At 37.0% G+C, this 18,908-nt stretch overlaps 1 protein-coding gene across 3 annotated transcripts in view; it reads right to left on the bottom strand.

The window, feature by feature from the left end:
- The window catches only part of LOC113237643 (sn1-specific diacylglycerol lipase beta), a 98,846-nt gene that overhangs the window by 21,174 nt on the left and 58,764 nt on the right, over positions 1–18,908 (bottom strand). For all 3 annotated transcript variants that reach the window (XM_026474251.1, XM_026474253.1, XM_026474252.1), the window contains exon 2: positions 10,336–10,431. In XM_026474251.1, coding sequence (XP_026330036.1) covers positions 10,336–10,430 — 95 coding nt within the window. In that variant the 5' untranslated portion in view covers position 10,431. The remainder of the gene's footprint in view (positions 1–10,335; positions 10,432–18,908) is intronic.

Raw genomic sequence — 18,908 nt, 5'->3', positions numbered from 1 at the left:
TGGAACTCGATTACGTTACTTATTATAAGGAGGGCAGTATACATATTATAGTCTATAAATAAAATAACTGAATGTGAATGTGAAGAAGTGAACCCTAATACGCATAAATTGTACCGGTGCTACAATTTAATTTTACCCGCGATCGATGCCTTACTTGTTGCTGGAGCATTAATATGGATGAGTTTTCGGGTTACGGCAACCTCAGGCCCTTCAAACGATCGGTCCCTAATCGTTTCTCGATTGTAACGACATCGGTTTGATTGCCTTAATTCCTTCGAATGCCAATCGCTTGACTTCTTACCCCTAGCAATTCAGTTGATTGCTTTTGTCAACAATAATAATTGTTCGGTTCACGATACAATTCATTGGCTAATGGCGGTGACGTACCTATTTCTCTTCGTACAATACTTTTAAGGAAAGCTTGAGTACATAAATAATTACACTAACGGACCATTGAATTACAAAAGGTCAATGTAGCGGACACATAATCTGCATCAAATTACCGAAAGATTATAGGCAAAAATGTTTATCGAACATGCAAACTATTTGGATTTATTTGGAAAAAAGGGAAAAGTAAACAATTGACAACAATAGACGATAGTATAGTAGGAAGCTTGTATCAATTACATACAATCTTCACAATAAGACAAGACAATAAGAGCTACCAAAAAAATATACTGGCTAATTTGTTAAGTTTTCAGTAGAAGCTAAATATGGTGTTTTTGGGACCGTAAATTATTCCAAGCAAAATTAGGCAGTACTGCAATGGCGTTACAGCTTAAATTAAATGTTTTAGTTTTTTATATTTCGTTAGATGTCACTACGTTTGTATAGGTTAACTTCGGACATTTTTTTAGTGGTTTTTGTATTAGACCCGATGTCCATTTGTTGGTAGGTCAATGTAAAGGACACGTATTTTTTTATTTTGTCTAATTTTTGGTTTAAGTTTTTTATTTTTATTTTTGAAATGTTGCTTGTTTCAAAAAATCAGTGATAAAAATGTCGTATTTTGATTGAAGTTTGATTTTTGTTTATGGATAGAGAGCGAGTGCCATTATCTGGATTGTTTATTTACGATTCTTGTGAAATTATATGAAAATATGAAAATTGGGAACGGATTTGTTGTGGCAGGCAGCTGAAATCTTCTGGTAGATTTAGATTTGTTAATGCTGTTGCAGTACATTCGGGAAAACTACTTGTAAAACATTGTACATTGGCTGAGCCAATATTCTAGTTTTGGTGCAATTAAAAAGAGAAAATGCAGTTTGTAATATAACAATAAGACATAATAAAATACAAGGTATTTATTATAGTATACACTTGTAATATACATATAATATTTGTGTTAATACTACTGAGAATAAACGAATATAAATCTAATATGTAATGAACAAACAACACTTTTTTCAAGATAAATATGGCAATATCGGTCGAGAAGGCCGCACATATTGTGGCATTGATGCAGCAAGGCTCAATCAACGATCAATAATTGCTAAACATTTAAATGTGAATCACTCTACGGTTTTCGATTATACAAAAGGTTTATGAGATTAGTTCTTTCAACAGACCAAGAGAATACATCTGATCCTCGTAAGGGAAAGGCGTATCGTTTAATACCAGGAAAAAAATACTGAGTGTATTTTTTTTATTCAAAATATAAGTGCGCATTTGACCTTCATCTCATCTGATGGAAAGTGACGATGAGGTCGACGATGTAGCATACACACATAAATAATGCCTATTCAGTCTCGCCTTGAAAAGATCCAAGTTATAGCGTTCGGGGAATAAGTCCGCAGGCAGGGAATTCCACTCAATAGCCATTCGCCAAGCGAAACGCTTCGTGAGAATCCTGGAAATATCCACAACAGTTATGTTGATGACTATATATGACTAATTATAGTCCCCCGATGATGGAAAGGGGAAGGCGGAATCAAATCATGCAATTCACTGCGAATAATGTGAAATATTATAATACTTAATTTCCCATTTTTAAACGAGATTACGTAAATTGGTTTCATTCCGTGTTTTTTTTAAATTTTCAAATCGTGTTCTCTCTATTCCGCAATTTTGAGCTACGTCAGTATTTGGCTTCGTGTGCGAGTATTACGACAACTTCACTGTGCAATCGTTTTTAATGTCAATTAACATTAAACAACATTTTTGAATGAAGTGCGTAGTGTAGCTGTAAGGCTAAAGGAGCATGATATCACTCCTTTCAGATCAGCAAATACGATATTTGATCCGAATAATAATAATATAGTCTCAGTACAGAGTGCTACAAAAACCGAAAGTCCGCGAAACCGGATTCATCCCCTAGTTTGGCAACCTTAAAATTTGAATATTTTCTTCAAATTTAAATGGGACTACTACCGAGGTACCCTCTTTCCAATAAAAAAGAATCATCAAAATCCGTAAGGCCGTAAGTGTAGTTCAAACCAGCTGATAGAAGAGAAGACAAAAAAAGAACATAATAATAATAATAGCCCACACTACCTCTATCAACACCCATTATGGTATGCACCGAAGAATTCGCCAGAATAATAATAATAATAATAATTGCTTATTTCAGAATGTCTCCATATGGTGTTAGTAACAATTATAACCTTATGCCAAGTTAGTAAACACACAAATTTAAATTTTAGTCAATCCCTTCTAGCTGACATGTGAAGGGCCTCCCATGTCTGCAGAAATGGGCTGTCGATTCTCTCCGCGACAGTGGCTAGGAGGTTGTTGGAGCTGCACGTACGCGCCTTAGCAACGACACCAGTCGCTTATCTGCCAGTTCGCGTTTCCGCGAATATTCCAGACGACGCACTGAAATGCCGCGTAAGCCCCAACAACATCCTGAGAATAATAACGCACACACTCGTAGCCCCGCACTAGGGAAACCATGTGTCGCGGGTGCCATACACACATACATGGACAACCACAAATTACACCCAAACTCACGAGACAAATATATGTATCTATACAAATATTTCTCCCGGCCGGGAATCGAACCCGGAACCTCTTTTCCTTTACAATGACTTGTGTTCGTTTACGTAAAACATAACGTGACTGATGGTAGTTAGTTACCCTGAACTTGGAAACAGGAAAACAATCAAAAAGAAAATATTTCGTATGTACGTCTCTTAAATCGTTTAACAAATCATAAAATATGTACAAAGGCAAATCTGAACAGTTTGTTACGAAATGCAAAATAAAACAGATTTTTTTCTTATTAAATTTGTAATAATTTTAACAGTTCAGACTGGTAAGGCGATGTTTAATCTTATCAGGGCGATGATATATACACAAATATAAATAAACTGTTCTGAATATTATCATGGTATATGTTAATTTAAGTAAATCTCTGTAATCACTATATTATAAGACGATTCTAAACTGCGGGGAGCACATGTTAGAATCCGTGTCAATGTCGTATTATTTGCACCCCGCGCCTTTCAACATAGTCCTGATTTGCGTCAAGGTCGGAATCAATCGTGCTTTAGCAATGGCTCTCATTTGTTATGTTTGTTACCACGTAAAACGTTTGGCTCCCTCGTTTTCTTGTTTATGGGTGGATCATAAAATTATTCTAAATGCGCGGCGGTGGGTGGTGGTGGCTTCGTCGTTAAATCTTTTCCACTGTGGTTGTGCCTCAGATTTTTAGGACGTTTAAGTCCAACGGAAATATGATTTTACTATAAAATATAATATATTATAATATAATATATTATTACATGCTATAGTTTGCTGAGCTACCGTCAAAAATAGAGTCGGAATAAGATTGTGCAATCAATTACGCGTAGATATTTCAAACGTTTATCATGAATGATTTTTATTTTGAGCCGAATTAGTATAGGCTACTTAATTTCTCAAAGCACGATCTAAAAACACTCGTGACGTTAATAGATTTACTTAGAGTGCATCGATTTTCGAACCGTAGGTATTAAAAATTACCACAGTAGTCTAAAATTTTCAATTCTTTGCTCCACATTGTATTCATACGATCATCGCCTTTTCCTCTTTCGATCGATGCCACACGGGCGTTGCGTCGGCGCGTTCCGATGCGACGTTGCGTTGTGACGCTACATTGTATTACATATAAATCAGATATGCCACACGGTGCGTTGATATCGCGCGTGGCAATAAAACGCGTGCGCGTTGGACAAGGTACCAGAAGATAAAGCGGGGAGGGGTGCTGCTGTGCGTAAGCAAGCGGCGTTAAAGAGGGCATTCATTATCTTGCATTGCAGTCCGCCTTGCTGTCCGCCGCATAATGCAGGGTTATGAATGTAGTCGCAGCAGTGTGCACATGCAAGCCATCCTGCAATCCTGCAATGTGTCCTGCGAGACTTCATACGTGTGCCATACGCAGGATAGTATGTGAGCAGTCTCGTGCCTGCGCAGCGGACTGCCGTGCAGGTAGCGAATGGGTCGTTTAACGTTGCCACACCACATTGCTCGTGTGGCAGTCGGTGCGGTGCGGTCCTTTCAAAAATGTAGATCTAAATTGAGGGGCCCGTGTTGATTTAATTATCTAACTAATTGGGCAATGAAAGTTAACCGGTGACGTAATCACCTGATCGCCGCCGTCGGCAGTTGTGGCACGGCCGATCATCGTCTCAAGCGCGATGCGGCTGGTCACATAAGATATTACACTTTACGATCAAAGAGACTTTGTTTAGTGAAATCTCAGACATCGCACATAAACGGGTATATTGATCCGGGATAATAATACACTCTTATTAATACCTTGCATAGAAATACTCTTCAAAGCTCTGTTACCTGTGATACAAGCAAGAATATAGTTTGAATTGTCTAGAAGCACCTTTCATTTTAAACTGACTTCAAGAAAAGGAGGAGGTTGTCAATTCAACTGTATTTTTTATATATGAATGTTACGCGATAACTCCAATTAGTGTACCGATTTTGATAATTCTTTTTTGTTTGAACAAGGGTACCTCAGTATTGGTCCCATTAAAATTTGAAGAAAATATTATATAGAGGTGTTATATATAAAATATTATTACACCTCCAAGAAGTGGTAAACTAGGGAATGAATCCGGTTTCGCACACTTTCCGGTAACCGATTTTAATACAACTTAGCAAATATATGTAATTCCGCGAACTTTTCATGTCGGTTTTTTTCAATAATAAAGTTACAAAGATTAAATATTTTATTTAATATAATATATATGTAATGTATCTTCAACATTCAATGTGTTAGTAACTTGGAATACCTTTAAACTAGGATTCAATCAACAAAAACTTGGAAAAAATTTTGAGATTTGTGTTGAGAATAATAATTTCCGTATATGTATATTTCTATTGCCTAAAAACTTAGAACATATAACATGCCTTAACGATGCGACAACAACGCGTTTATTGGATAATATTAGAAATATGGATCCTGTGTATAAAAATGAATATTCTTTTTAAAATACTGATTATTAGTTAATTCCTCTTTAAATATTTTATGTAACATAATATGCATGTATTAAGTCTGTGTTCATATTATTAAAGAAAGAAGGCGTGTCTATCTTTTCTGTCTCCGGGACATTAAGAGATGTTTGAAGAAAAAATGCATAATTTACATAAAACAAATAATAATTATATGCCATACAACCACACCAATTACGGAACGGTTTTGAAGGGTGCTGGTAAAATTACAGGCACATGGAACTTGTTAACTTATGTCTCAGGGTGACGGGCGCAGTAGCAGTGCCTCTCAGATCTTTGTGATTTAAAGCTCTGAGTGGCACTGCAACTGTTATGGACAGGTGTGTCGCTTACCGCCAGGCGCACGACTTGTAGTCCCGTCACTTGATATCATAATAAGAGAACGAATTCAGAAAAGTTCATTTCCCCATTTGGTCCTACCGGGAATTCAGCCCGGGACCCCCTTATCCAGCACCCACAGTATAAGCCGTTTGGGCCACCGAGGTTGTTAAATGTATCTCAAGCTCGAGTCCTTCCAAATCAATAAACGTTTTCCGATAGTAAACGAAGTGATACTAAAATAAGTTACTGACAAGTGAATATTGGCATAATATATATTGAATTGGCATCGTTTTATATTGGTATAGTGTATTAATATTATCCGGTTAACACAGTCTTGAACTAATTGTACATTTAATTAAGAACAGTCATTGGCGCTGAGTTTATGCGCTGATGGTTTTTGTATAAAAATTGCAAAGTCATATCTGAAAGATTCATTAGTCATTGTTTTTCAATATTTCAATATTCTTTACTAAACGATGTATATACACTGAAGAAACCACAGAACAGTAGAAGAAACTCATTAGGGCTGGCTTTTTGTATATAAATTATGTTCTGTTTCTTACTGTTATGGCTATTGAGTTTTTATTTTAATGATTCAAGAAACAATACAAAGGTACAGACAAAAATACGTTTATTTCTTAAAATAAGTTAGTCCCATAGAAAAAATTAAATGTAAATAAAGCTAAGCCAACTCTCAAAGAGTAACTTTCAAGCAAGCGCAAAATGTGTGAACTTATGTACCGTGAAGATTGTCGTTCTTTTTATCCTTCCCTCTACTACTTTAATTTTTTTTTTAAAGATGTTTCATGGCTAGCAATGACGCTTGATAACAGAATATATTCTTTATTGCTCCCACACAACCACAAAAACAGTACATAAACAACTTCAAACTAATGTGGGCAAAGGCAGCCATGTCTAAGTATATTGCTAATTTTTAGTTGCAGTAGAGCTCCTTGTGAGAGAGTTCGTCCAAGTATTACCGCTTTACCCATTTTTGTCACCAAGCAGTAATGTGAGCATTACTGCTTTGCAATTTTAAGGAATCAGGAATAAGGAAAGGACATGAGACTTGTCAATTTATGTCTCAAAGTGACGGGCGCACTGGTAGTGTCACTCAGATCTTTGCGATTGAGTGTCACTGCAATTGCTATGGCAGGGGTTCCGTTATTGAGCTCTCTCTTGCAAAGACTGTAAACATTTCTTTCGCCTGAAGAGGATGACGACCTCTAAAAAATTTAAACAATTTAATAACAACTTATTTTCTTTTTCTATGATATCAAGTGACGGGACGAACAAGTCGTGCGTCTTCAGGAGAAATACATGTTTACAGTCTTTGCAATAGAGAGCTCAATAATGGAACCCCAGCCAAAAGAATAAAACAAAATGAAGAAAATACGAGTATTACAACCTCCTAAGGGCACGAGTAAATCAAAATGTATGTACATAATATGCGAAGTGATTCAGACACCCAGCGTAAATTATAATAAAAATATCGTGTTCAAATTTAGCTATAATTTATAGGGTGTCTAGAAAAATACGTTTTGTATACAAAACTGGGGATATATTTGTTTGGTCCTGAGGCATGTAAGTAATTATATTTAGCACGTTTAACGCTTTTCTTATTGTAGTTTGATTGTTCTTAGAAGATTAAAAAGACATGAAACGGATTTAGTGGTCTAGAATATAATTAGGAATATTATTATTAGTTTATTACATTACATTAACGCACGCACTCATAGCCCCGCATTAGGGAAACCCTATATCGCGGGTGTTATGGACATACACCTAGACAAAACCATGAACTCTCGAGATAAATAAATGTAGGCCATCGTCATCTCTGCGTGGTAGTCCAGCATGGTAATCGTTTGGCAACGGAGCCAGTATAAAAATTATATTGATAAGTAGGTAAAATAAAAGACATTTGTAGTAAAAATATGTGGGTAATACCCAACGCTATTACTGCGTAGGTTCTAAGAAACCTACTTCTATGATTGGCTACAAGTTGCCTTGCTGACCTTGACTTGTATCTACACCTTAAGACTTTATCAACGATCATTCACAGTTTCTTCGATATAAGTATACATAGTATGTGGAGCTTTTGTTCAGTGTATTAGAGATGATGACCACTATAATTATTCTTGAATAAATATTTGTTGAATATCACGATATTTTACAACCATGATATTCAATTATTTTTGTGAAATTAGTCCACTACTTTGCTAAAATAAAATTATAAATACAAAGATTGAACACAAAGTAAATTCCTTCAAACCGTCTGGACTCGAAAGGTCTGCTGTTTCGTTCTGTAGCTTATTTAGGAGAGCGTTAGTCACGGTATGGCGAGGTCGCTGGTTTTAGCCCAGCTGGATCGAAGGAATTTTTTTGTGTTCGATCTTTGTATTAACAATTTTAACAAATCAGGTTTTAATTTTATAGTGTCCACTACAAAATTTTCCTCTGATATATTTGCGAACCTTGAAATAAAATTAAAGGCAGTAGCTAACATTTCCATGCTCTTGTCTCAAACTCGTATCTTTTAAAGAGTGATTATTCAGGAGATGGCAAAACTTTCTATTTATTTTAAATTTCTTATTAAGGGTGTCAATTTGGATGCATTACTTTAAGAATAGGTAAAAGCCAGTGTGTGAATATGAAGGAAATGTGATGTGAAAGTGGCCTGCAAAATTTGTATATCACTTATTACATTTCAGTGACTTTGTGCTTTAAGGTACAAGTTTGAGAAAGTAAGGCGACGATTTGCTACAGAGCAGCACAATGCATATTTTCAGCTATCAATTCATATAATATTTATTCTCGCAAATGTTACTGAAAATGACAGGTGCAAACATTGACTTTTTGTAAGTCAATGGGTGCAAATAGCCAAAATAACAGATGCATCAAAGCTTTAATGCACAGCAATTCTCGTAGTCCTACTAGACATATGTTTTTTTTTCCATGACATTGTTGCGACCAGTGTCGACGGCCCATTTATACAGGCATGAGAGGCTCTTCATGCGACAGCCAGAAAGGATAAATTTTATAAAAAAATTGTATTTTACTGACTTAGTCATAAGGTTACAATTGTTACTAACACGATATGGAGATAATCCGAAATAAACTATTATTATTATTATTTCCTCGTGAGTTTGGGTGTAATTTGTGGTTGTCTATGTGTGTGCGGGACTATGTTGAGTGTGTACGTTATTATTATTAATTGAGCCTAGTCTGAGAGGACGGGGGCCTGGTGAGCTGTAAGTGTGAGGCCAGACGAGCGTAATTTTATGAGTTGTGAGTCGCGTAGTTTGAGTTGCGTAGTTTGTGCTGCATTTGGTATGTATCATATAAAAGTACGATTTGTTTCACACGACGATGCAAAATGAGTTATCTGTCGACTTTTAGTTGCAGTAGAGCTCCTTGTGGAAGAGTTCGTTTAGGGAAGTACTGCCACCTTACCTATTTCTGCCGCCAAGCAGTAATGTCAGCATTACTGTGTTCCCGCTTTAAATGGTAAAGGTGCTGGTGAAATTACAGACACATGGGACTTGTCAACTTATGTCTCAGGGTGACGGGCGCAGTGGTAGTGCCCCTCAGAACTTTGCAATTTAAAGCTCTGAGTGGCACTGTAACTGTTATGGACAGGCGTGTTGCTTACCATCAGGCGCACGACTTGTACGTCCCGTCACTTGATGTTATAAAAAAAATTAAAAGAAAAAGACTCCCGGGCTTAATGACGACTGACTTTCGGTCGCATCGTACGACGGGTTGGCGCGGGTGGAGGTAGGGATGAGGGAAGGGGTCACTTTGGTATAAACGCTTAAAAAGCAATTGAATAAACTACATTAGTCTAGCGCTCCAACCGAATTTCGGTCGAGCGCAAACTGGGCAACTCAAAAAAAGCAACTAAAAACTCACTAAATTACGCGCTCTGTCTCTGTCTGGCCTCACCTTAATACAGATTTAGTTGCCTAGTTCGGTCTCCAGTATCTCACAAGGGATACAATACTATTGTTAGTCCGTTAAGATCTGTTTTTGTTTTTGTTGAGATAATAAACCATTTATTATTATTATAGAATTAACTGAAAGTTTAATATCCATTAAATTTTAACAAATAAATTTTTTTTCCAAATAAGTAAGGATTACGAAATTTACAAGAATGCAAATTAACCTCGAGTCACTCGACAAACCTGTATTAGTAGGAAATTGAAGCAATTGAATAAATAAACACTTGTGATTCTATACGATTAAGCAACTCATTATCACACAGTCTTGAAGTACTTCATAAAGGTATTAGTCCGCCAAAACCGTGTTTACGTCTTGGAAATGAGAGTTGATTCTTATCTATATATTCAAATTAGGCTTGTAAGGAATACTCGTGACCGCCTGTTAAAAGGTTGTTACTAACGTCACTAAAATTAAATAAGAAAAAGTAAAAAAGGAAATACATTTCTTTAATTTAGGCTTTTTTTTAAAATTTTTTAGTAAAACAAAACTGGTAAATTTTAGTACTTATTTACTTTCTAAAGGATATCCAATCACAGATGAATTGATAAATGTGTTATTGTTACATACCATACGAAGCGGAAGATAAGCTCGAAGATGCTCGGGAACACCAGGTCGTCTGAGGCAGCTAGCCATTTGCGCCCCAGCAACCGGAGCGCCGGCATCCTGCAACAAACAACATGTTAGTAATCAATAAACTAAAAATTACAATTATTAAAGTGACATCTTTTGTCAACTGCTGGTAGCTGTAAAGGTACCTGGCTGAGTGAAGAAATAGATTTCTCCCAGAAAAAAGTCGTTAAAAACCAAAAACAATGTAACAAGCACATAGAAAAACTCGCAATATCCGCTAGTTCGTTCTATGGCTTAGTTGCTATAGCGTCTGGCACGGTTTGCTGGAAGACGTTAGTTTGAATCCAACAGTATCGAAGAAATTTTTTCTTAGTCTTCGATCTTTGTACTAATAATTATATTATATCAAAGTAGTGGATTAATTTGACAAAAATAATTTAATGTCATGGTAGTCAAACATTGTGACATTCTATAAACTTAAAAATTACAGTACAGAGCTTCGGTCACCGCCTGAAGCTCGAGTGATCGAAATTTAGCAGCTTGCTTTTGGACGGTGATTGACTCAACCCTATATTGACTATGGCCTACATGTCTGGTTTTTGTTACTGTTAGTGTACGATGTACGATATGAATGAATTAGTAAAAAATATGTTAGTAACTTGGCATACATTTAAGCTAGAATTAAAAGGCGTGATTCATTTCTGTCTCCGAGATATTAAGTTCTGGATTGAAGAGAAGAAAAGCATAATTTCCATAAAATAAATAAGAATCGTATGCCACACAACTGTACCAGTTGGCTGGTCTCAAACTTGGGAATTTCTTGTAAGCGAGAACTAAAATCGTGTGCGTTTTTTTTTAATACGGTTCCATGTGCTTCGGTGATTTGTACCAAACTGTTGGAAACTGGATTGCCATTTTTATAATATCAAGTGACGGGACGAAAAAGTCGTGGCGCCTGACGGTACGTAAGCTACACGCCTGTCATTAACAGTTATAGTACCACTCAGCTCTTTAAATCGCAAAGAAACGAGGCGCACTGCCACTGCGTCTGTCACCTTAAGAAATAAGTGTGCCTGTAATTTCACCAGCTCCCCAACACTTCAAAACCGGCGGCAGAAATAGATAAGGTGTCAGTACTTCACTGGACGAACTCTTTCAAAAGGAACTCTATATAGTACTTCGACTATTCAGATTAGGGCACCGTTATTAAATCATTAACATCCTACGGAAATCGAACTCTGGACCTTCTGCAGTTATGTAGAGTTTGTCTCTTTACTGTGCAATGACAGCAAGCCAATATAACATTAAATATAAAAAAAACTTCCTTGAAGAACAAAACATTTCTCAAACTTTCCACTTGTTTTCTAGTTTTGTATCAAAACAAGGGGGATGTTTTTGCATGCTCGTATGATCGTAAATCCGAACATTACGCATGAATTATCATGCGTAATGTGCGAATTTATATCGAGTTGCGGGTAATCGATAATTTATTACGATTTTGTAATATTTATGAATATTATGATGTTTTGTTACCACGATATATATTTTTTGTAAAATTATTCTATTAGTTTGTGTAATCAAATCAAATATTATTAATAAGAGCAAAAAAATAAGTAAAACCATTGACTTACAATTATATGGACATCGGGTCCGCGCTAAAAAGTGTCCGAACTTATAGGGCGTTAAAATCGTATACAGAGCGTCATTCACGCTTTAGTCTTCGTTTGTTCGACTGACAGCGAAGCAAGCAAAATTAGACAGTACTGCGATGACATTACAATTTAAATTCAACATTTTAGCTTTTTCATATTCCTTTACATGTCACTAAGTTTAAATAGGTTGACTTGGGACATTTTTGTCGTGGTTTTTGTATTGGACCCGTCGTCCATTTATTTGTAAGACAATGAGTAAAACATAACATTCAATATATTATAATATGACACAAAAGTCAATATTACAAATCTTAATAGCGACATCTCTTGTAAAACTCTGGTAGTTTTATAAAAGTACCTGGTTGAGCGAAGAAAAAACTTTCATAACTTGTCACAGATAGCGGTGAGGCGCAAAAAAGCCGTTAAAAACCAAAAACAACGCATAAAGAAATGGTACAAGTAGCAAATAAATTTAATTCCATTTTTGTCTCTAAATTGTATTTTGAAAATAAATAACGTACGTCCGGTAGATCTGTTCTTAGATGAAATAAGGCCTATATATACCACAGGGTACTTTAGGTACTATAACATAGGAACGTGGCTTGGATAGCGTAGCGAGAGGTACTTTATAAATATAAACGACGATTACATCATAATTATAACTTTATGCGTGTATTCAATTTCAAAGCTTTGTCCAGAACTCTTAGATGTCTGTTAGACATCAATACTCAACTATTCTTACAATTCTAATTACAAAAACTAAGCTGCCTGTACTATATCCCTTTTCGGCACAACTGACGGGGTGACCATCACTAGCCAGTGCCCTATCTATGATAGGCAACATACATATGTGACCAGCCTTTACTATAGGCTAGCCATACACTGCGCGGAAGCTATCACTTACTAACACACACAACTACCGAGAAGACTGTGGCTTTAATCTGTCATAAACCTATCTAAAAGGACAGACTATGATCACATCCTAATCAAGTAATCTAAATATATTTATTAGCTATCCTAGCTATTTAGGTATCCTAGCCTAAATAACCTACATAACCTAAATCCTACCAGAATCTTTATATAATTCCAAACAAATAACAATCCTCATCGTGCACGCTATTACGACGGCATCACAGGCTTGAACATCCATCGGGCGTCCACTGGGGAACATCAATATTGACTTCCCAGCTGCCTTAGTCCTCGTCCTGCAGCTATCTACGTTCCGTCAGATTTTCTTACTTTCTTAATACAATTCACCAAAAAGGACACACGAATTATCCTAACTGCAACAACAACATAAGTAATATTATATGGCGATATATCATACTGACGTTTCCTACTAATTAAACAAATATATTTTCCCTTGAATGCAGACAGTTCTGTTCATGTGGACGAATGACCAACAACAATACACAGAATACATCCATAAAATGAAAAATAAAAAATAAGTTATATTCATCCAAGTCGGTAGTCCATCTTCCCTAGGCAGCTTAGGTTTTGTATTTAGAATTGTAAGAATAATAGAGTGTTGATGTCAAACAGACATCTAGGAGTCCTGGACAAAGCTTTGAAATTGAATACACGTATAAAGTTATAATTATTTATTTATTTATTTCATACATACATCTATTTTTACAGGCTAAACCTAATACAATAGTGTAGCATATCAAAGACATGAATAATTACTAAACATAACTAAAAATAATATAATAATGATTGAATTAAAAACAATTAAATTATATCCAATTTCTACTGAAGTATATAACCAATAATATTAAACAAATTTAACTAGGAACTAAGTAAAAATAGTGTTGTCCTCTTGAATTCGCTCTGAAAACAAGAAAAAATATCTCTTTCATCCGCTACTCGATTCAGTTTATGAATGGTGCGAGTAAGGGGTGCCTTGTTGAGCAAATTTGTCCTACCTCGCGGCACCGCCAATAGTCGTGGTTGTCGGCGCCTGCGCACGTATTCGTTTGGCATGCATCCGGGCAAACCCGGAAGTGTTGCAATCACTATGTCTGTATTATTATCAAAGATTATTATTATCATTATCAGTATTAGTATTATTATTATCAGAGGGGATTAATATCAAAATATTAATCCCCTCAATACTCGCACTATGTAATTTGCTAGAGCCAATTCCCTTCTCGGTTCCAACTTGTTGTATCCAACCATACCTAATACAAATAATGTTGGATACATCAAGGGATAGAAAGGGTATACCCCATATAGCCTCATATACAAGTATCTTGTGAATTTATTCTGGATACGTTCGAGCATGAGATTATAATTCGCATCGTACGGAGCCCATATGACTGAGTTAAACTCTAACTGACTCCGTATCAAAGCGTTGTACAATGTGGTTATAGCTTTGATATTTCGGCGAATCACAAAACCCAAACTTCGATCAGCTTTCTTACAAACATTTACTATATGGTCCCTAAAAGTCAACTCCGAATTCAACTGTACTCCCAAATCCTTCACCGCGTCCGTACGTTGCATAAGTACCCCGTCTACTTCGTAGTTACACTGATGTGGCAGTCTTGATCGGCCGAATGTTATAATTTGGCATTTCGACACATTGAATTGAAGTTTGTTCTTTCGACTCCATTCAACTACTCTATCCACATCTTGTTGAAGGCGAACACAGTCCTCTCTTCCTTTGATTTCCATAAGCAACCTGAGGTCATCTGCGAAAAGTAAACATCTGGCATTTTCTACTACCTTTGGCAGATCATTAATCATAATAATGAACTCTAATGGCCCCAAATTACTTCCTTGGCTCACGCCCGATTTCGTTAAGTACGACTGCGATTTGCAACCTTCATATTCCACGCACTGCCGCCTGTCTCTCATATAACTCGCAAAAAAGCGGAGAAATTTTGGAGTACATCCGACCGCCGCTAATTTTGACAGCATTGTCGTTATCTACTAAGTCAAAAGCCTTTTTATAATCAAATTAAGCGGCGTCGACTTGCCATCCCGCATCGACCTTGGACACTACATACTCCATGGCGCTGAGGAGGTTGCTGGTAGTACTCCGCCCTGGCCAAAAACCATGTTGCGCGTCCGACAATTGACTTGCCACCTGCTCCTGTAAACTCCGCTGGATGGCGGATTCGAACACCTTCGCAATCGTTGACAGAATAGCCACCGGTCTAAAACCTTTCACATCTGTACCCGCTCCTCCCTTGTGTACAGTAATTACGCGTGTAACTTTCCACCATTCCGGGAAGTATGACGTATCCAGGCATAGATTATATATATGTGTTAGTGGTTCCTCCAATACGCCACTACAATCACTCACCACGAACGTCGGAATCTCGTCGGGGCCCGCCGATCGTTTGGGCTTGAGACGCATGAGCGCCGAGCGCACCTCCCGCAAGGTGAGCTGCGGGAGGTGCACCCGCGCGCTGCTGGCTCCGCCTGCCTATGCCGCCGCCTCCACATCCAGTTGCGCTGAATCCCTGTTGTATACTGATTCAAAGTATTTTGCAAATTCTTCAGCGCACTCTGGATTTGACGATTCCGTCCTTTGTTTTCGTTTTACGGTTCACCGTTCCTTTTGTCGTCCTTATGTAATCCCAGAATGCCTTAGGATCTCTCATGAGATGACGCTGTACTCGGTCCTGGTGCTGTTCCTGCGCCTCCTGTATTAAGGTTTTGATTAACGCCCTATATCTGGAAAAATTATCATAATCCTTCCTGGAGCCACTGCATTTATATGTATAGCTTGTGAAGCCGCGATTTTGATTTTAGTGCTCCTACTATCTCCGCTGAGTACCACTCCGGGTAACGTCTGGAATTCAATAACATAGTACGTTTTTTTGTAACACAGTAATCAATTACGCTACCCATAGTTGAGTAGAAGTAATTTAGAGCTTCTTCTGGTTCTCGCATATTATAAATTGGATTCCAGTCAGCTGATGCAATCAATGAATAAAACAGATAATAATCCGCTTTTTTAAAATTCCACTCTGTATTTATTCCGGTGATTCTGGTAGACGAACTCTCGCCTTGGACCGCACCCCCTCCATCGGCATCGGTACCTGCGCCTAGGCGCAGCTCCACAGACAGTGGTGGATGATGTGCGTCGATAGGCACCAGTTCTGTATCCGCGCCGCACACCTGCACCTCCCCTAAACTCAACCTACTCAACACTAAATCGAGTTGTCTATTATTACAATTATGTACCTTGTTTTTCTGAGCCAATTCACAAAAGGACAAAAAATATTCAAAATAAAGTATTACGTTTTGATTACTGGAATATAAATTAAAATCTCCTAATACTAAAATCTGTTCGTATTTAACACAAAATTTTTCTATAACTATAAATAATAGCATATATTCACTTTCGTTGCTGCCCGGTGGAATATACACCACGCAACACAGAAACAAAAATCTTTGTTTACTATGCACAGTCGCACAAACCAGTTCGAATGAGCAGCTATCTATGTTGACGTCATCGGGTAGCTTCACTCTACGCAACTCGAGCCGGTGTGTGGCCACGAGACACGCGTCTCCTTGCTTACGCCCGTCCGTCCGATCACAACGTATTATGCTGTACCCTGGTGGTACAATTTCGGCATCTTGTAAAGATTCGTTACACCCCGTTTCCGTGATTGCGATAATATCTGCACTAATAGATTCAATGTTATTTTTGAATCCACTTAACTTCGTACGCAGCCGTCTAGTATTCTGGTAGAAAATTTCTATGCTGCTATGGTTGTTGGACTGTTTTAATTGTAGATCTCCGAAACCAAATCCACTCACTAAACTCAACATTCACCGGCCATATTTCTGGTTGACTGAGCTTTGCATATACTGCCTCCGATACTGTGATAATGAAAGAAGCATAGTTTCTTTCGGTCTTGTGTTTGATTCTCTCGATTTTAACCGATATGTCAGAACCGCAAACATTTCTAACATACTTAGTTAGTTTCTCCACTGTAGTTTCTGTAGCCAACCGCCAGATATGAAGGTGCTTCTTTCGCTCTGCTGCCTGTATTTCCAGTACAGTTGCATTTTTCCCTCGGTTGATGTCTTTAGTATGCAAATTCCCTTTCTTCCTGTGAACCGTTGTCCATTCCTGTTTCTGATCTTCTTGATGTCTGTTGCTCAATTCAGGCGTCGTTACATTTGCCGAGTCTGCATGTGATTGGGAAACTCGTTTATCGCTCGTTACTCTAACTGACCCTTCCGTGTTTTTCCGGGCCTCTCGGACTTTGTCAATTCGAGCGGTAGTTGCAGATTTCTTTGCCGGCTGTCTTACTGCCGTGGCGAATGTAATCGGCATCGCGTTCCCCAGTGTCTCGCACCCTGTTTGCGAGTTTCGGTTATTGTATGACTCGAGTTGTTTTGTCTTTTTTGTTATGATATAAGCGTCATTTATATTTATAAAGTATCTCTCGCTACGCAAGCCCAAGCTACGTCTTATGTTATAAGTGGTGGAGTCGCTTCAAAATGGTATACAATCGCCCTAATAAAAAATTCCGATGTGGAAAATTTTTGTATATTTTAATTTTTGAAAAATCTCTGAAAAACGAAGAAATCTCCAACAGGAACGTAGCTTGGGTAGCGTAGCGAGAGGGACTTTATAAATATAAACGACGTTTATATCATAATTATAACTTTATGCGTGTATTCAATTTCAAAGCTGTCTCCTCGTGTCAACTCCTAGATGTCTGTTTGACATCAACACTTATTCTTACAATTCTAAATGCAAAACCTAAGCCGCCTGTACTACAGTACTATAGGTATTTCGATGGTATTTCGTGTAGATAGGCCTAAAAGTAATTAAGTGTAAAAGGTCATATGTGTAATAACCTTATATGAGTCAATTGAGTTAAGAGCTCATTGCCTTTGGGTCTTCCGTAATGGATGATTGCATGAACAAACGTTACGTTCTCGAAAATACGAATTATATTTTACCTTACGTGAAAAGTAGAGTGCTCTTTCTCTTATACCTATGTAATTATTTTTATGATATACCTGATGGACAGAGGTTATTGCCACTTATAGGAATGTGTTTAGCCAAGGAAGTAGCAAGAATATACGATCCTCAGTGCCTGAAATTGCGCTAGCTTTATTTACCCATCAATTTGGTACACAGAGCGGTGCACTTTGCGATGGAAGCGGTAAAAGTCAAAATACCTACATTTTGACTGCTTAGAATGGAAATAATAATAAGTAACTATGTGGAAAACATATCATGTAATATGCTACATAGTATATGTTAAAATATTTATACAGGAACAACGGATGCTTCCTACAGGAAATATTTTTTTATTGAATGACGACAATTGATTTAAGTGGACAATGAACAAGAGCAATTTATACAAACGTAATTTGTCCCTTGAATGTAATTAAAGAAAATTTAGCTGAAAGAAACAAAAAATTATTTTAATTATTTACTTTATTTTAGTTAGTCATTTTCAAAATTTGTGTAAAAATGTAAAATTACGAACTCAAAAATTCGTCATTTTCGAAATTTATTTTTATATATTTTTTTCATACAACAAAAATTTTCCATTGATTTTAAAAAACTACGACTAAACATAATATAATAAGTAATAAATGCAAAATACTACATCGCCGCCTGGTAAAATGGAACTTTTAATTGAGATTTTATTAAAGTATTATTGTATCTATTATTGTTTATATTGCTCCTCCGGTATAATGGCGTTATTATGTGAAGCACGCGCTTAAGTTTGTACTTAAAACACTGTGAAATGTGAATAACGTGTAACCAAATACAAATAAATAGATTTAATTTTTTACATTGGAAATATTTTTTTATGATATCAAGAGACGGAATGAACAAATCGTGCGCCTACAACGACAGTTGCAGTGCCACTGTGCCCGTCACCCTGTGACATAAGTTGACAAGTCCCATGTGCCTGTAATTTCACCAGC

Source organism: Hyposmocoma kahamanoa, unplaced genomic scaffold (assembly GCF_003589595.1).
Source record: "Hyposmocoma kahamanoa isolate Upper Pololo Valley unplaced genomic scaffold, ASM358959v1 93, whole genome shotgun sequence".
In the NCBI taxonomy this organism is placed as follows: Eukaryota; Metazoa; Arthropoda; class Insecta; order Lepidoptera; family Cosmopterigidae; genus Hyposmocoma; species Hyposmocoma kahamanoa.
This window is presented reverse-complemented; position numbering and strand designations above follow the sequence as displayed.